This window comes from Podarcis gaigeae (assembly GCF_964106915.1).
Source record: "Podarcis gaigeae genome assembly, chromosome: 1".
Classification (NCBI taxonomy): Eukaryota; Metazoa; Chordata; class Lepidosauria; order Squamata; family Lacertidae; genus Podarcis; species Podarcis gaigeae.
This window is the reverse complement of record NC_139678.1, coordinates 57727563-57747306: the sequence shown is the minus strand read 5'-3', so window position 1 is coordinate 57747306 and position 19744 is coordinate 57727563. Positions and strand designations below refer to the sequence as shown.

Here is a 19744-nt window from a genome sequence, read left to right as displayed (position 1 = left end):
ACTTAAACAGATCCAACACAGGACTGGGAAAATAAAGATGTATTGATGTGATAGCAGGGAAAGCTCAATAAAAGTGTAGGACACAGTCCTTGACTGTGACTCAGCTATCACAAAAGCCTTTTCTTTCATACCTGAACAACAGTGTGAATACTTACTGGAAGTTGGGTGAGAACAACAAGCAATCCTCTGCTGAACTCAAGGCCAGGCAGGTCCCAAGTAGCTCAGGGCTTTATACGTCAGCGGCGGCATCTTAAATGAGGCCTAGTGGCATAAAGGCTGCCAGTGCAGATTCTGAAAGATACTATGTGACGCTACATCAAAATTCAAGCTGGCACTCTAGAAGTAGCATTCTGTACCAGCTTCAGTTTCCAAACCATCTTCAGGGTCTGGAAAGTTACTAGAACTGCAAAACTGTGGCCAAGCTATTCTGGTCTAGGGAAGGCTGTAACTGGTGACCCAGCTGTAACTGGAAAAAGGTCTTCCTGGCCATAGAAGCCATTTAGGCTTCCAGTGACAAATAGTCATCAAGGAACATCCTTAAATGACACATGTTGGAGAGAAGTATAGATTAGATGGCCTAAGACCACTTACTACAACCTGGTGCCTTACAAATATTTTTGGACTGCAGCCCTCTCATCCAGTGTATTTCAGTTAGGGATAGGCATTGTAGGAGAAACAAACCTGTGACTGTAACTCAAGATGAGAGGTTGGGTATGGTGCATTTCCCAGAACTGGGAACAGAGAGAGGACTGTGTAGGATTCATTTATTATTGGTCCCTAGTTTTTAATACGTGGCCCAAATTTATGTGAACCATTCACAATTGGATTGTGGTGAGAGGACTGACCTGGTATGTATTATGGAAGGTTGGGTATTTGTTACAGCACTAGGGCAGACTGAGGGGAGTGGGTGCTTCCATTATCCACATAAGTATCATCTCCTTTACCAGAAAACATCTTGACAGTTGGGTGTGCTTAGAAGGTTTCCACCTGGTGTTGTACCGGATGGACAGAATGGTGATGCTGCTGATATATTGACCTCCCTGCTGGCCAGTTGCTTCCCTGACAAAGATGTTCTCTAGCATGGTGCTGGAGGACCCCAGGACGATAGACCTGTGCAATTTCAGTACCCACATAGCTGTTGCTAGAGGGCCAGCTTGGGACTTCATGGCTTCTATGACAACCATGGAGGCGTCTTAGATGTCATCAGTTCAACACCCCGGGCAGGGCACATGCTTGATGCAGTTTTTACCTTGAGTGATAGACTGAAGGTAGGGGGGTAAAATGCACTCCCTGGCCATGGACAGATAACTCAGGTAAACTTTGGCAAAATGGTGGCAATTCTCCCTGGCAAAGATGGTGGGCCTGTTTGAATGGCCACCCTTGGAGACTGATGAAACCTCCTGGGTTCCTGAACACACTGGGGGCTTTCTAGTAGAGAAATCTGCTGAGCCTGTCAAATTTCTGGTCTTTTCTATAGATGTTGAAATAATATGGCTGTTTGGTTGATACAGTTGGTCCTAAGCATCCTTTCTGGTGTTGCAGAGCCCAACTGGCTCCTTGGTATTCTGGAGAGCTACAGGCAATGAAATGAGCTGGACAAAAGACTAAAGGCCAGATGGTACAGGACATAGTCTGAAGCCCACCAACAGTGGTTAGTGAACATAATTGTGACTACCATGTGGCAGCACAGGTGGCAAAGAATGCATATTTCACAGCTTGCATTACATCTAGTAGCTGTTTGGCAGAGCTATTTCAGATTGTCCAAAGGTTGCTGACTCCCACTGTGGGGGAAGAAACTCTGGAGCATTCAGGGAGCTGCTGTGAGCAACGACAAGCGGCTTTGAGGATAAAGTTAGTTTACTTCAGAGTGACCTTGACACTGCTTTTGTTGCGCTTGTAGTCAAAGCCAATGCCAGAGTCTGTGATCTTCGTGGAATTGGTTTTAGTTTATGCAGCCACATAAGGGCAAAGTGCTTGCACCTATACTCTCAACTATGTTCACAACTATGTGCCCACTTGACCCCTGTTCCTAAATCTAACAGAGTTTGACTGATTGTGTTCAGGATTTGTTAATGCTTCTCTGTGTCAGAGTGTGGTTCCTGCTGATTCGAAAGGTGTGGTGGGATGACCACTCTCAAGGAAATTAGCCCTGGACCTTTTGGTTTGGAATAACTACCAGCTAGTTGTAAATGCCTCTTTTCTAGAAAGTTGGTGGAGAGAGTCCTCGTAGGGAAACTTGAAGACATTCTTAGATGCCACAGATTATTTAGGCCAGTGGCTCCCAATCTTCCCCCATGAACCATTTGAAAATTGCTGATGTTCTTGACTGATCACTTAGTTTTATGCCTGGTGTAGCAATTGTAATGTGCTGTGCTAGATGTTTTGTGATTCTTAAATTTTATTACAGACACTCCAAACCATAACACCAAGTCAGTCTCAGTCCCCCTTATGGATGACTTTTTTATCAACAATGGGACAAGCGGAGTGCAGCTGTACTCCTGTTTCTTGATCTGCGCGGCTTTTGATAACCTCCAGAGAGCGCATGGGAGAGTGCTTTTCTGCTCTGGCACTTACACTGTGGGGTGCTGCAGGGCTGTATTTTTAACCCCTGTGCTATTTAATATCTCTAGAACTGTTGGGAGTGGTCATTAGGAGTTTTGTGGCAAGATGTTATCAGTATACTGATGACACTCAGCTCCATTTATCTGAACCTGGAGAGACTTTGCAGGCTTTGGACCAGTGCCTGAATGCAGTAGTTGATATACTTTATGAAAGTGCAGATTATAAATAGTTAAATAAATTATTGTGTTTTTTTTATAAAAAAAAAAAAACCACTGAGATGTATGAGGGAAATTAAGCTGAGCTTAAATCCTGGCAAGACTCTGGATGAGTGGATCCCATGTCCAAGAAACTGGCCACTAGCCTGTTCTGGATGGGGTTGTATACCCCAGCTTTGTCACTGGAGACATGTAGCCTTGGTGGCTAGGGGTGTGTTTTACCAACTTTGGCTACCTGCCCCATTTCTCCAGCGCAGGTAGAACTTTGGATTAAAATTCTGGTACAAATTATAGATAATTATACTTAAATAAAATATAAATAGCTTACTTTTTGTGTTTATAATTAATCTATAAGGGTGCAGTACCTAGTCTGGTGGCTCATCCTGTGACTGCCCTAAGCAAAACCTATACATATTTTGTCAGCTTCTTTTGAGCAGCTTCTCCAGTCTAACCTCCAAACAGATAGTGGAAGGAAAGCACATGGAAGCTTGCCACCAAGGAACTCATGGAATACGTCTCATGTGCCAGCACTGTCACTAACACCTGTGTGCTAGCTCCATGGATAGTGTCCATTATGTAAAAAAAAAAGATACAGTATATACTCTAGCATTAGCTATAAATAGCACCTCAATTTAATACATGTGGGGATCACCTAGGGCTACACAGAACCCTTTTTATAGCTTAAAATTTCATAAGTTATCTGACATTAAGGAAGGATAGGTGTGGGACCTGAATAAAATCCTTCCTCACCAAGCAGCAGGATTTTCGCACCATGGGTCCTGCAACTAAATCAGAGAGGGGAGCCACACACTGCATTTGTTTACACAATCTTGCTGTTGTGTATGTAATGCTCCCCATCCCCTTAAACTGGGACAGTGCTCTGCCATTTTCTAACATGGTTGACATGGATGTACTTATTTTAAATTGTGGCTAAATCTGGCTCCAAATATCATCATTAAGTAGGAAAGATTACCTTTTTTATCTGCTGTGTAATCAAATATGGTCCACAGTTATTGATTCAGATAATAAATACTTTGCAGGTTGCAAATACAGTGGTATCTCTGGATACGAACGGGATCCGTTCTGGAGCCCCGTTCGCATCCAGAAGCGAACGCAACCCGCAACTGCGTGTGTGTGCGGGTCGTGATTCGCCGCTTCCGCACATGCACGCAATGTCATTTGACTGTTTGCGTATGTGCGAACTGTGAAACCCAGAAGTAACGCGTTCCGTTACTTCTGGGTCGCTGCAGAGCACAACCCAAAAGCGCTCAACGTGAAGCACATTTAACTCGAGGTATGACTTTATTTTATTTTAAATTTCTATGTTAAAATTGGTAATTTCCTTTTCATTTAAATAGGTTGCATTCATGCTAATAGAACTTAGAAGTAAGCACAGCAGTTTTCGGTGTCTTTGATTGCATCGGGTCAAGTGAAAAGATAGTATTTGTTAAAGGTGTAAAAGTTAATGTGAAGGAAGTAGAAGGCTTTATTTGGAATAGAAAGTGAAAATAACTTCTTTTCAATGTTAAAGCTAGCTAAGGATGTTTTGGAGAACTATTTCACACAAAGTTAAACTGCACTGTGAAAAATGTAGGCAAGCTGTTTCCTATTGGAACATTGTATTCACTCTTAAGGAGATTGTTGTGCCAGATAGCTTTTCAATTTTTTTAAAAAATCTGTTGCTCAGTGAAAAATATAAAAGTTAAATTGTAGTGGTTGTTTAACTCTTGTCTATTTGGTGAGTAGATGGTAGCATAAAATTGAAAATAGAGTATAATTGAGTATATCTTGCAAGCTTCTCTTCTTATCCATCTTTATGCCTGGATAACACTCATGTGATGTCCAATTAATGTGGTGCCTAAAACTAATATTCTTATGCTTGATTTATTCTGTATATAAAATTACTCCTTGATAGTTACGTTGATGACTTAGCTTTGATTCCAGTTGAACTCTTCGGTTGAAAGATTTGAGAGTAGTAAACAGTTGTATAAAGGCAACATTTTCAAGCTTTATCTTGTGCATTTATAATTAATATTTTTACCCCCATCTTTCTATGAATTATATCAAAGGTGGTAATAATAAATACAAAAATAAAGACAATACTAATGCACTAGCAAAAATACAAGCAACTGGGATTAATAGACTATAGCAGCTGTAAGAAAAGAGCAAATAAAATATTAACAGTAGACACAGTAGCAAGAGCCTAAGACACATAATCTTACAAACCAAAGCCTGGGATAAGGGAGTGAGGTTTCTGCTTTTGAAGTGAGAGAATGACACACTTTAGGTGCAGCAGAATGCCCTTTCTCATTTCTACAGCTTGGAAACTGGTGTGATTCAATGAAGCCTCTCTAGAAGATCTGAACAATGGGGACAAGGACAGGCTATCAACCAAATATTCTTGTTCTAAGTTGTTTAGGACTGCAAAGGTTATGACCAGCACTTCAAATTGTGCCTAGAAATAACTTGTAAGCCAGTGTAGCTATTTTAGCAAGATGATCCCAGCTGTGGGATGAACCAGCTGTGCTTAAAAATCTGGCTGCTGCAGGCTGCACCAACTGAGGCTGCTGGACACTTTTCAGAAGCATGCCTATGTAGAGTGCATTGCAATAGTAAATCTGGATATAATTTAAGGTGTGTGTCGTTGGACACCTCTAGGAATGGGCACACCAGCTAAGATGGTTAAGGCACGCCTGCCAACACCTGACATCTCAGCAAGCTGGATCAAGAAGTACCCTAGACTAGATACCTGAAACTTCAATGGGAATGCAACCCCATGCTAATAGGATGAATTCCTATCATAGATTAGTTTATTTATTGAACAGAAGCACCTCTGTCTTGTTTGGATTAAGGTTCAATTTGTTGATCCTAATCCACCTGTTAAAGACATTAAACACTGGAATCAAATGGAAAGGAGAGAATTGGGTGTAATCAGCTGTCAAGGCTGGAGTCAGCAACAAAAATGATAAATCACCTGAGGCCAATGCAGTTAAATATTTATTCAAGGAAACAAACCACAGCTCAGGTCAGGCCTCGTGGTCTCAGCAACTCTTTCTAGGAGGTCTTGCCCTGATGAAGTACATGTGAGGACTAAAGGCCCCTACTTTCCTAGTGTCTACTAAAATGCCTCCTCTCCAGGGTCTTTCCCATGAAGTATCAGGCTGCGCCTGCGCACAACCACCCTCTGCTCTTCCAGTTTCATTTCTCTGCAAGTTCTAGGAGACATGGGGAAGAGGAGCTGGTCGCAGCAGGAGGGGGAGACTCCCTGCATTTTTCATCATTTTATTTGTATAGTTGTTCCTAAAATTCTTCTAAAAGTGGAGCATCTAGGTATACTCATAGGACACATAGTAGGAGAGTTAAATAAATCTACAGGGGTACCTTGGTTTAAGAACAGCTTAGTTTATGAACAACTTGGATTAAGAACACTGCAAACCCGGAAGTAGGTGTTTTGTTTTGTGAACTTTGCCTTGGAAGCAGAACATTTTGAGAGTGTTTTATTTGTAAATTGAGTCCCACACTGCTATGGGAAAGCACGCCTTGGTTTAAGAATGCTTTGGTTTAAGAATGGACTTCCAGAATGGATTAAGTTCGTAAACCAAGGTACAGCTGTACTACATTACAGTGGAACCTTGGTTTTGAACTTAATCCACTTCGTAAGTCCATTCGACTCCCGAAACGTTCAAAAACCAAGGCACAGCTTCCAATTGGGGCAGGCGCCCTGGAAACAATAGCTGGCAGCCGCATTGGATGTTCGGCTTCCGAAAAACGTTCAAAAACCGAAACACTGCCGGGTTTTTGCCTTTCGTTTGTCAACTAAGCCATTCGAGAACCAAGGTTCCACTGTACAGTGGTACCTCGGGTTAAGAATTTAATTCGTTCTGGAGGTCCATTCTTAACCTGAAACTGTTTTTAACCTGAGGTACTACTTTAGCCAATGGGGCCTCCCGCCGCCGTTGCACAATTTCTGTTCTCATCCTGAAGCAAAGTTCTTAACCCGAGGTACTATTTATGGGTTAGCGGAGTCTGTAACCTGAAGCGTCTGTAACCCGAGGTACGACTGTACTAGGTTATTGGCCTCATACAGATGTAAAATGTTCACTTTACAACCACGATTAGGGGATCTTGCTGCAAGCTTGCATGCTTTCTCCAGTCTCTTGTGTAAATACTGCATTTGCTGTATTACACATGTGCTGCGGCAAAATAGTCTACCTGCTCCGTACCTACCTACCCACCTACAAATTCATCCTGGCTTTAATCACAGTCTAGGCATGAATGAGCACTGAGTACAGTTAATAGTACAAACCAGGAGTGTCTTCATAAACAACAGGTTTGTATACTATGGTTATTGACACATTTTCAGCTCAGGTACCAAGAGCTATTGTAGCATGCCTAGTGAAAGTTAAGCATTTTTCTTTAAATGACAGGCCCTCTGTGCCAGACTGCCTTTGAAACTTTCTTCTGTTTCCAAATAGATTTGCCGTGTGGCACGTTGGGGGGTGGGGTGGAGGAGAGATAGCAGAAGTCCAAAATTTATTACATGTTCACTTCTCCTGGATTGCAGAAAGGCTAGACCTGGCATCTTGAGAACAATTAGTCTACAAAAAGCACTGAAAGGAAGGCACACGGAACATTCATTTTTAGATTATTTGAATTGGTAATCTTGCTGATTAGTTCCCATGGACAATTGAAATTTATTGCCTGATACACTGTTTTTAACTACAATAATTTGCAGCAGAAATTGCAGAGAGGAAATCCATTAATAAGAGGGAAATTCAGAGTTTTGTGAGTTCCTATGCAAGAGGCAAAAGTACAGTTTAGTGCCACAATGTATCACAGTTGGCATATGGCACAAGAAGCAGTGAATAAGGACACACAAATAGTTGTGTGTAAACCAGCAGACCATAAAGGTACCGAGAATGAGCTTTTGCAAATTATTATACAAAAGTCTGCAAAAACAGATTCATCTGGATTTTGAGTTACTTTTCTAATCAAGTGCTATTCTACTGAATCTGAAGACTGGGATCGATGAGTGGAAGAGACTTCTCATTAGTTAGGGTTGCCAAATGTCTGGACACATCTAAAATACTGCAGCCACAACTTTGGGCAAAACTAAAAAAAGCTCAGCACTAAAAATAAATCTGTCTGGATTTTCACTTTCTGAAATAGGCAAACCTACATTAGTAAAAGGGTACAGCACTGTTTTACCAAAACTGGAAGGAGTCATTCAGGACTAGTAAGGCCTATTTGGATATTTCAAGAAAGGAGGTTAATAGTTGAAAATGTTTTGGAATGAGGATAAATATTAACTGGCAGATTATTAAAAGAATAAAACTTGGTTGACAAATTGATCTTCCAGAAGATGGAAGAACAGGCAAGAAGAAGAGCTACTCTAGAGCTGAGCCTTGGTAACAGTGAAAAAATTCATGTATTTTGGTAGGTAGAACCTAGTTTAACAATAGTACGTATAAAAAGATTCTATGGATATCCAATGTAATGCCCCCAAGTGTTGTTGGGACTCTAGTTTCCATCAGCATGTCCTGTGGTCAGAGATGATTGGTGTTGGACAATTCAACATCTGGCAAGCACCATGAAGGTACGTGGATTAGGATTAGGATCTAGCTAAAAACGAGTCACCAGCACAAAACTGCTGTTTGAAAGGCTAAAACAATTTTACAATGAAAATGGTGGTATCCCTATTTTGCCTTTATCAGATCTCATCTGGAATACTAAGTCTGATATTGGGCAGCGCAGTTTAAGAAGGATATTGACAAACTGGAATATGTCCAGAGAAGAGGGATGAATAAGTTGAGGTGTTTGGACACAAAGTCATAGAAGGAATGGTTGAAGAAATTGGGTGAACAAGTGACTGTTTAAGAGGTGATACAAAAAGCAAATATTTGAAGGACATTCACATAAAGGATGCAGCAGATTTGTTTCTCTGTCACTCCAAGGAAGTAGAACCTATACCACTAGAATCAAATTAGAAATAAAATATGACTAAATGATAGAAAGAACATTTTACATTACTATAGTCTCAGGAGGTGATGGACTATCTTTTAAGATAACAGCAGAGGCTGGCTAGCTGCCTATCAGTAATGTTATGGTAATGGATTTTTGCTTTGTCTGAGTTGGACAGGATGACCTTTGATACTTCCTGCAACTCATGATTCTACAGTATACTTCCCTAAAGAAAAGAACTAGATGACAATATTTCTTACTCAAAGCAAAATGATTAATTTTAATATAACTGGTCCTATAAGGAGCCTACATAAAACTGCTTTGTGTGATAATATTCCCCTGGGCAGGTACAATGCTTGAGGTTCTCTGTGGTGAATGTTGCATATGGAATCTGTGTGTTTGTGTGGGGAAGGATGGGTGATATTAGACAAAGACGCGTTGAAATCTGTGGACGTAAGCAACTTTAGTAACCTTTATTTCAATGCATCTACTTTGCGTATGACAAGTTGGATATTGCAAAGAATTGCTAAAAAAGGAAAGCGGAAGAAAAACCCTCAAAAAGTTGTGGAACAAGTTAAAACAAACAAATGTAATGTGTTCCTTAAACTATTCTATAAAGCCTGTAAGCTCAAGCCTTACACATGGCTACCCAGAAGCTAACACCATTGAATGGAATGGGGCTTACTCCTGGGTAAGTTTGTGTAGGATTGCAGCCTGAATTATATAACTTCAATAATTTCATCAGCTTTTGAGTATCCTGCTAGGGTGGCGAACACATGATACAGAGCATTCTTGGTAGTGGCCCCACAGTTGTGGAATTTTCTTCCAGTTAATATTTGTTTGTCTCTTTAATTTCTGGCATTCGGTAACTCCTTCAAAACTTAAGGGTAACATCCAGCTAAGTCATACTCAGTGCTACTTAAGTAGCACCATTGATTTTAATGGGACTAATGTTGGAATAGCACCATATCCTTGTCTGTTGCGTTTCTATAAGAGAACTTTGGTGCTTAATTCAGTTTGTATCTGTGCTTCACACTGCCTGTTATGTTGCCTTTCTTTTCTTTGTATGTTGCTTTATAACATCCTGGCCCTGAAAAGCAGCTAATAAATAACTCATTTATTTCAGCAGTTCGATACAAAGTTGCATGGTCAGATAAACATTTAAACTTTGATCTTATGGTACATGTCTACTCCCTTTAAGGTTACAGTATAGCTGTTTTTCTTTTTAAATTGGGAAAATGCATATTATATTTTAAGAAATAATACAAATGTCATCCTAGTACTGTTTGTTTACCAGATGTATTCTAGTGGTTCATAAATAAATACCTAATCTCAGAAAACTCTTGTGATATTTTGTCTTTGAATAATTTCACTTGATTTCTCCTGTTAAACAATGGAACATGGAAAACTGGACTTCTATGCTCTATAAAGTATATAACAGTCAGTTCCATTTAAATTTGTTTGAGGTATATATATTGTGAAACTTTTTTCTTTCTTTACAGGGCAAACTTGATGATTATCAGGATCGAATGAACAAAGGAGAACGCCTTAACCAAGACCAGTTGGTAAATGTTTTGACTGACATATTGAAAGATTTTTCATAAGAGATTGGCTTCTTTTAGCCCTTGTTCTTTTATTCTGTTCTAATTGTTACATTATCATGGATAATGAGAGACCTTAATAACAGTACTTTATATAATTATATTCTATTATATTCAGCAGAGGTGCATTGTAACCATATCTATACACACTCTGCCATTAGGGAAAATATGGAACTATTCTATGCAAATGACTAGGAGGAAAGTCTATACACTAAAGTAAAGACTAGCGTAGAGTAGATTTCTTTTTTGAGGATTAAAGTTGGGAAAGTCTTCCAAGTTTTCAAACTTCAAAAGAGGCAACATTAATTTTCCTCCTTCCCCCAGGATGCTGTGTCCAAGCACCAAGAAGTCAGTAATAACCTGGAATTTGCTAAGGAACTGCAGAGGAGTTTCATGGCCCTGAGCCAGGATGTAAGTAAAAAGTTGATGGTTCAGTTCAGACGACACTTAGGGCACAGGCTGCATAGAGGCAACAAACTGCTTTATGTGTCATGGCAAACTGACTACTGTGAATCAGGAAGTGGAAAAGGGAATCATTTTAGCAAATTGAAATAAAATGAGCACTCACCATGTTCCCAAGCCATGGTTTGACCGTGATTTGTGAACTGGACAGGGAGATTTTTTTCTCTGTCCATGTTTAACGTTTTAGACTGCACTCCTGATTCCACTTACTTGGGAGTAGGCCTATTGATTTCAGTAGGACTTCTGAGTAGGCATGGTTAGTTAGGATTGTGCTGTTGGTCAAAATGAATGTGGTACCTGTGAATGACGTTCCTAAAATATGGTTGATGTGGATAAAATCCCCCCCCCCCATCTTTCATGTATGTAGTAGCAGTGTTGGGCTGATTTTTCTTACATTTGAAGGAGCACAAAAGAAGTCTAATAAAGAAGCACTCCCACTTTTAAATCATGATAAATCCTTTCCTTTAATCCGGTGTTGTTGTTGTTGTTTTAAATGGGCATAGCTCTGCTGAAAAGAAGGAATAGAGGAGGACAACATGAGTCAAAAGTTGATTTTTCTTCTATTGTTGAGATCGCAAACGTTGAAAGATTAAAAATGTCTGTGATCCTATGTAGTCTGCACATACATTATGCAGATATTAAAACAGGTTTTCTAGAATCTCTTTAGACGTTTTTGATAAGTTCCAGCAGTCTGGTTCCATTATGCTTCAGTCTTATTTTAGATGATAGTGCATGATGCTGCAATGCAGTATGTGAGGCAGAGATACAGTTCTAGAAAGGTGGTAACCACACATGATGGGGAGTGGAGGACTTCAGCAATGGACTGGGAAGAATGGAAGTAGAGAAAGACAGCTGGCATACCTGTTTGTTCACATTCCATAAAACTTTCTGGGAAACATTGAGAATATTTGAAATGCTGATAAAACTGGGAATATTTTTCTTTTTGTTCATAAGTGAAGAGAGGGTAACAGTTTAAACTGGTGACAGTTAATTGTTAACCCTAGTGTACTTTATTACTAGATTCAAAAAACAATAAAGAAGACAGCTCGACGGGAACAACTAATGAGAGAAGAAGCTGAGCAAAAACGTTTAAAAACAGTACTTGAATTGCAGTTTATTTTGGACAAATTGGGTGATGATGAAGTGCGAAATGACCTAAAGCAAGGAACAAATGGAGTGCCGGTATTAACAGAGACGGAACTGTCAACACTAGATGAATTTTACAAGCTAGTTGAACCTGAACGGGACATGAATGTGAGGTATTGTGATTGCCAGAATGATTCTGATATGGTTAATGAAACAATCCAATTAATCTCCTTTGCAACATAGGTGGTTTGAGGTATCTTATGCTTCCATTAATATTTTTGTTGAAGGTTGAGTGAACAGTATGAACAGGCATCGATTCATCTGTGGGACTTACTGGAAGGGAAGGAAAAGCCTGTATGTGGAACAACTTGTAAGTATGTTTATCTTTCTTAACATTAGATCTAAAGTAGCACTTCAAATACCAAGCTTTTAGAGTATTCACAATGATTCTGTTACATGCTATTTCCAGTGTCAGTGGTTATATAGTAGCTGAATAGCTGACAATATGCTAATTTACAGCAGATTGTATTCTATTATCATGTAACCTTACTCAGCACTTAATGAAAACCATTGCTGGTTTCCGTTTGTTCATCAGTATTTTGTGACCGCTTAGTAACACTTGCTTTCCAGAAATTGGGTTAGCAAAAAAGCCTTTCAAAGTTTCATTTGACGTAGTAAAACAGATAATTTCACAGGCCTAATTTCACAGTAACTGATAGCTGGAGCAAAATTTTGCAGCAAATGCACTAAAAGAAACTAGATTCAGATGGTTTGATAGAATCTCCCATGTACTGCATACAGATGCCTGAGTGCAATGTGGTCATACATAAAAGGTATGGGATTGCTGTATACAGTCATAGTTGGTATATTATATAAATCCAGAGCCTTCTGAAGAATTGTTCAGTTAAAGGAGTGGAGAACATTATTTCAAAAATAATTAACTGTTACAGTGGCTGAAAGAAGCTATGGTAGAAGATATATTTGGAATTATGTAATCAAGAACCAAATCAAGAGTAGTGTATTTAAATCACTATATTTAGTCATATTTGCTGAGGAATTTTATCATTAAAAGTTTATCTAAGCTATTTTTGTTTAAAGGGTACTTGTGTGTTGAAACTGTTTGTCATTTTAATAATCTAGGTTTAAATAGTTTTCATGTTTCAGTTACTGGTTTAGTGGTTGAGATCATAGTTTATCTCCCATAATATTAATTTGCAGTGCATATGTAAAATTGAGTCCAGGATGTGTGTGCTTAGATTAAGCCACCTATAGGATAACCAGCTAATTTTGCTATGCTAGGTCTCATGAGTGATCTGCATAGCTCTCAGACAGGACATAAATACACAGTACATCTGGTTGCTGAACGCTACTACTTAGTGTTATTTGGAGGTACTGTCTCTGTGTATGGAAACTGCTCTCCTGAATGCTATGGCTTCCTGTCATTGAAGGAGCTCTCTCCTTTTGTTGTCTCAGTGGGGGAAGTGCTTTGTGTCACAATGTATTTCTTTTTGTGTCTTAAACCTTCTGTTTGCCACTTTAACTGGGAAAATTCAACTTGGTATTAATTGAACAGTTGTTGGTTTGAACACAACTTTCTAAACACTTCTGCATTGCTGTCTCTGTCTACATTTTATTTATAAGATGTCTTAAGAGTTTTGCAGGGATGCATCACTCATACATGCTTCTACTGAATCCTTGGGGAAGGCTGGAACTTAGAAATATGAACTCAACAGCTTTTTCTGTTCCTTGGAAATGCACAATAGGTGCCTATCATGTCTAGGGGATTGTTCGATCCCTAGACTGCTTACTATGCCATGGCATTTTTTGGCAGAATTGTCAAGATTGTTCAGATGCAACTGATAATTTTTTGCCCCTGTGCCTTCCTATCCCACCTGCAAAAGCATACTCAAGATACGATTATATCAATGCTAGGCATATATTTCTTGTCCTTTTCAAGTGTCAGCATCTAGTCACTTCACCCAGAGCTTTGAATTTGCCTTTGGCGAGCATCAAGGTAGCATTTCAGTGGAGACAACTGTCCGTACTGCATGTTGGTCTGATTGACCAAGACCGAATAGTTACCTCCCACATATTTGAGCAGGTTTGCTGTGTTCCTCTTCACTCAGAGGATCATCAGTAAAGTGTATACCTTAGAATTTGTGATCACTTCATATCAAAGTCCTTTCTATTGAGAGGTTCCTATAGGTTTATGTCCATTGTCCATATCCTTTCTTTGCAAAAAATGCTGTTTCTTCTCTGCTGATCCTGTTTTGCTTTATCTGTCAAAATAGTATACAAATACCTATCAGTACCTGTTGTCTTGCATGGTGCTACAAGTTCACACCCTTCTCAAAATGTTGTTCATAACAGACATTTACTGGGATCCTCTACCTACTTGAGACCTTAGTTTAGTCCTAACTACTCAGTTCCTCTATTTAAGCTTGAGCTTGGCCTATCAGTTTTTTTCTTATACTTCATACACCTGTGGCTTCAGTGACAGACAAATTGCACCATTTAACACCACAGAAAAATGGTCTCATTCTTCTGTAGAGGTTCTGTTTCCTTTTCTCTCTTCAGATGATTTATTTTTGTCCTTCCCCATTTTAATATGTGGCATGGCCACTTAGGATAATACCTCATCAAGTCATACTTTGAGTAGACCCATTGAAAGCAATGTACTTACGTTACTTGGAGCCATTGATTTCAGTGGGTAAGAGTAACATTGGATATTACCTTTAGACAAGTAATTCTCGTTTTTATTCTATCATGTGCCTTTCTTCCATTCTCATGTTAGTGAAAGTTAACAAGTCAGGAGTTCTTATTCCTGCATGTAGGCTTTGGATAGTTTTTAACTTTCAGAAACAATGAAGAGCCAAAATTCTAATTTGTTGAATTGTGTGTGCATCATCCATTGATACACAAATTTATTCTTGAAGAATTTGGATTTACATACAATGACTTTCATCTTAAATAAGTCCTTATTTAAAAATAAACAATGCAGAAATTTGCAAAATAGATCATTGTGCTGTGGGTAGTACAAGGTATTAATCTGCAATGCCCTTTGTTAGTGTTATAATAATAAAATAATTTGTTAAAATTAAAATGCTCAGGTATTTAGTGGGTGAAACAGTTTTAAAAACACCTGTGTTTTTATAACAGATAAAGCCCTAAGAGAAGTTATTGAACGTATTCTTCAAACAAGTTACTTTGACACTCACAACCAGCAGAATGGATTATGTGACGAAGAGGAGACGGTGCCTGCACCTACAGTTGAAGATGCTGTTGCAGAAACTGGTAACTAAAAATATATATTTGGAGCCTAATCCTAGGCTTGTTAATGTGTTTTATTTCCAAGTTAATGTGCATAGAATTGCAACTTCAGTAGATTTATAGGCTTACTGAAACCTTTACTATTTTATTGGAGCCGGCCATGGAAAACAAAACTAGAATCTTGTGTAACTGGTTATATCTATTCTACAAACTTAAACTGACTTAAAAAAACTTTCTGTAGCTTTCCCCAAACAACCTTTAGTTCTCTAAACCAGATAAAGTTTGTAGTGTTGGTATGTTTCCTTTACAGGGTGCTTATTATGACCAACCTTCGTTTTGTATACATCCTAAATTCTTAAGAACTTAAAATTAACTACAGCGGTATCTTGGTTCTCAAACTTCCGGAAGTCTGTTCCAAAACCAAAGAGTTCCAGAACCAAGGCGTGCTTTCCCATAGCAAGTAATGCAAAACGGATTAATCCATTCCAGACTTTCAAAAACAACCCCTAAAACAGCAATTTAACATGAATTTTACTATCTTACGAGACAATTGATCCATCAAATGAAAGCTATTACAGCATACTGTACTATAAAATAAATAAAACAGTATTGTAGATAATAAAAATTAAAATTATTTTTCCCCCTTACCTGCACTGATGATAGTCATTGTTTAGATGGGGGGCTTTTATCCATTTCTGCAGTGACACAATCAATCAGTAGCTGAACTGGGATCCACACAGTCATAAAAACAAATTAACTGGAAAAGTCTCAAAATAAAAAAAACCCCAAATAAATAGCAAAAACAAAAGCACTAAATATAAGCTCAGAACACTGAAAAAAGTGGTTTCATGTATGAATGTATCTCTACTAAAATTGTTAATAGTAAATTAAAATTGTAAGGTAACGGTAAACTAAATGTTATGTATTATGTTTCAGTATAGCATTACCTAAAATCATGTATTTTCCTCTTAGAGCCAGAACCAACGGAAGAATACACTGAACCCAGTGAAGTTGAATCAACAGAGGTACTAAACAGTGGAAAGATTGTAGGCACCTTTTAAAAATGAATGCTACTGTCTTACTGTTGTACTCTCTCACTTTTATTTTAGTATGTAAACAGACAGTTCATGGCAGAGACTCAGTTCAGCAGTAGTGAGAAGGAACAGGTAGATGAGTGGACAGTTGAAACTGTTGAGGTAAGGTGTTCTGAATGTTTAGGTAACATTACAATCTGTTTTCATTCCCTCATAGCTTGAATGCAGCTGTAAATCTAAAGAGAATTGTGGTCTTTTAGCATGATTGAGCTGGTAGTCCCCTTGTCAGTGCTAGCTATTGCCCACAGTTAATTTTGAAAATTCAGTATGTAAACTAAATCACATTTCATAAGCTAGTACACAACTAAAAGTAGATTGACAAGTTAGAAGAAAATGGCTCAGATACAAAGGTGTTTATACAAGTTCCCTCCTCTTATTTCTGCCAGTATCCCACTTCCTCTGTAGCTCTCAGTGCTACTTCTGACACTGTTCTGTAGAATCTGAGACTTAGAAGTAGTTTTTTAGATTGAGCAGGGGGTTGAAGTGAGCAGGAAGGGGATCCAAGCCTATATCTGTTATTAAACGCTCTAGCGCTGCTTTAGAATTTCCTCCTACAGTCACTAAACCTCCCCATATGTAAAATAGTGTAATTGAGATTTATATTTATATTCCAGGAGTCTTTGTATTGGTGGTATTGGAAGACTAATTACAGCATGATGTCTGTCCTAAGATAGTTTCCATTAACAAATTGGAATGAACCCATCCATTAGGGAGAACAGATGTTTTCAGAATGGTAGAACTCTATAAAACATTGGTTCACTCTAACTTTAGAATATAAACTAATTGTAATTTTTACAGCTTTGTCCACAGTTGTCTTCAGCCTTTGAAGAGATGGTGCATCTGTCAGTTGACTATCTGAAGTAGACTTTGTAACATTTTGTTCATCTACCTTAAAGCCAGGATGCAGCATTTTATGTGGAATTTCAATATACCATTAAAAGCCACAAGCATTTAACATTTGTAGTTGCAAGGCTATCTGTGATAAATGTTGATAGTTATCAAATGAAAGTTTTTTTTAAAAAAAAGTATTGTTACCTAAGATTATAACAGTAAGTGTGTGTGTGTGTGTGTGTGTGTTTCTCCTGGTCCTGAGATAAAAATGTTACACTTGAAATTCTGGATAAGTAGAATATTAAAGCTATTTTAATTCTTCATGGTCTCTGCAGTTTCACATATGGATTCTGCCTGCTCAGTGAAACACTCAGAACTTTCTAGCACTAGAAGAACACCTTTTGGCAGGAAACCTAGCCCCAAATGTCTGCATTAGTAGACAAAGAATAGTTAAATTTAAATAGAATATAAAGTGCAATGAACTATATGTACAAGTTACATTACTACAGCAATATCATCAGTGCATATTCAGCCATGGTGTGACTTTAAATGTTGGTTCTGGGATAACCAGGTTTTGAAGTCCACTCTATTTTGTTCAATCTTATAAAATTTGAAGGTATTGGATAATGCTAATATTTCCTTGACTATTTAAAACTGCATTGCTTGCCTTAATGCCTCTAACATGTGGCACCACAAGTGTTTAATCAGAGCAGGGTTGACTGTCCTTTGGCTCTCCAGCTGTTGCTGGACTATGCCTTCCTTTGTCCCAGACTGTGGGCGATGCTGGCTGGGTTTGCTGGGACAACATCTGGAGAATCAGAAATTCCCTATCACTGCTTTAGATGCTATAGGGCTAATTGTAGATATACTTTGAGCAACTTATACACACGAACACCTGTTTCCTGTGGAAACAACTTTATTCATTAGTAACACCGCTCAAGTTTCACCTTCCATTTTCTCCCCAGGCATTTGTACCATAAAGTTCCTTAAAATAAAGTATCTCTAGTCCAGTATTTCCTGAGTCTGCAAAAGGCAAAAAGAACTTTGAAATCTCTCTTGAAGAATGGAAATAATTCAATGCACAACTGAACTTCAAGCCTTGCCTTACATCTATTCAGTGCCTCAAATGTCAAAATGCAATTGCATTCTAAAAGCAGCATGCATGCACGCAGTTGCAAAATGCATGGGCACATTTTACATATTTTCAAGGAACACAAATTAACTCTGTTGATACATTTCCCTTTTTGCTTTGATCTTGCAACATATATTCTTGCAGAGGAAAGAATTGCATTTATATACTTTGTACAACATCAGAACCAGTTTTCCTCATATTCCTGCTGAATAACTGATGCGTGGGAATGTTTTATAAAGATTCTTGAACACAAGCAGAACCCATTAGATTATTTGTCAGTCTGGATTAAAATTAACATTATTCATTATATTACCAATCAGCATCGAAAGCATGTGAGCAACATAGATGCAGACAATAAAGGGGTTTCAGTGGTGGATTGTCAGATGTTAGTGCCCTCGACTTTCACTACAGCCAACTTTCACTTCTCTATCTTTAGCGAAGCTGAACAAGCAGCGATACTAAGTTATGATACTCATTTTTAAAAGAAAAGGCTTTCCTTTGCAGGAAATGCATTCATTTACATATCATATTTTGCACATCCAGTATAGCGGTTGTGATAATAATAGTGGGCCGGTAGCTGAAACTGACAGACTGACTCTCAGTGTTGGCCATTTCTGATGTAGGTGGTAAATTCGCTCCAGCAACAGCCACAGGCTACATCTCCTCCAGTTCCAGATGCCCATACGCTTACTGCTGTGGCTCAAGCAGATCCTCTTGTTAGGAGACAACGAGTACAGGACCTTATGGCACAAATGCAAGGCCCCTACAACTTCATGCAGGTATGTTGTTTTCCTTATTCATGGTTGGATTTGGTCAAAAGGGATTCTCTGGAATTACAGTCCAGTTGAAATTGGGCACATTTCACTTGCATTCATTTAATTCAGAGAGGTCAGCCCTGGCTGGCTTGCTGGTTACCGCATATACTTGAGTATAAGCCGACCCGAATATAAGCCGAGGCACCTAATTTTAGCACAAAAAAACTGGGAAAACTTATTGACTCGAGTATAAGCTGGTTCACCACACCACAAACCTGGTGGTGGCGGCAGCGGTGGAGGAAGAACAAGCAGCCCAAAAGGCACAGCGCTTTGCCTCTCCCAACCGCGGCTCCTGTGCCTGCCCTTGTGAGAGGTGGCGGGACCAGTGGCGAGAAAGCGCTCCTTTTGGGTTGCTCGTCCCTCTGCCGCCACCGCCCGCCTCACTCAAGTATAAGCCAAGGCAGGCTTTATCAGCATAAAAAATGTGCTGAAAAAGTTGGCTTATACTCTGGTATATATGGTACTTTTGAAGGGATTCTGTTTCTTGTGTAGCTTGCTTGAATCTTGTCTTAATTATCTAGGACTCGATGTTGGAATTTGAGAATCAGGCACTCGACCCTGCTATTGTTTCAGCTCAGCCTATGAATGCAGCACAAAACTTGGATATACCCCAGATGGTTTGCCCTCCAGGTTGGTAAAATCGAATTAATATCTAGTTGGAGTAAGATTTTGGCATAGTTGGAAGTACTAAATTCAGAAATCTAAATCTAGAAAT

General features: G+C 38.9%; 1 protein-coding gene and 1 long non-coding RNA gene across 12 annotated transcripts in view; both read left to right on the top strand.

The window, feature by feature from the left end:
- The window catches only part of CAPRIN1 (cell cycle associated protein 1), a gene marked incomplete at its 5' end in the record, with an annotated part of 34342 nt that overhangs the window by 3364 nt on the left and 11234 nt on the right, over window positions 1–19744 (top strand). For 7 of the 11 annotated variants that reach the window (XR_014567085.1, XR_014567086.1, XM_083750436.1 and 4 more), the window contains 9 exons: window positions 10241–10303; window positions 10664–10750; window positions 11822–12060; window positions 12175–12257; window positions 15047–15181; window positions 16130–16182; window positions 16267–16353; window positions 18838–18993; window positions 19551–19659. Coding sequence is in view for 9 of the 11 variants with exons in the window: in XM_083750436.1 (XP_083606562.1) it covers window positions 10241–10303; window positions 10664–10750; window positions 11822–12060; window positions 12175–12257; window positions 15047–15181; window positions 16130–16182; window positions 16267–16353; window positions 18838–18993; window positions 19551–19659 (1012 nt within the window). The remainder of the gene's footprint in view (window positions 1–10240; window positions 10304–10663; window positions 10751–11821; window positions 12061–12174; window positions 12258–15046; window positions 15182–16129; window positions 16183–16266; window positions 16354–18837; window positions 18994–19550; window positions 19660–19744) is intronic. The other 4 variants (XM_083750439.1, XM_083750438.1, XM_083750433.1 and 1 more) reach the window with 1 other exon arrangement.
- On the top strand, window positions 6627–8769 carry LOC310851391. The gene is made up of 2 exons (XR_014567738.1): window positions 6627–6929; window positions 8591–8769. It is a non-coding gene; the product is annotated as an uncharacterized lncRNA (long non-coding RNA).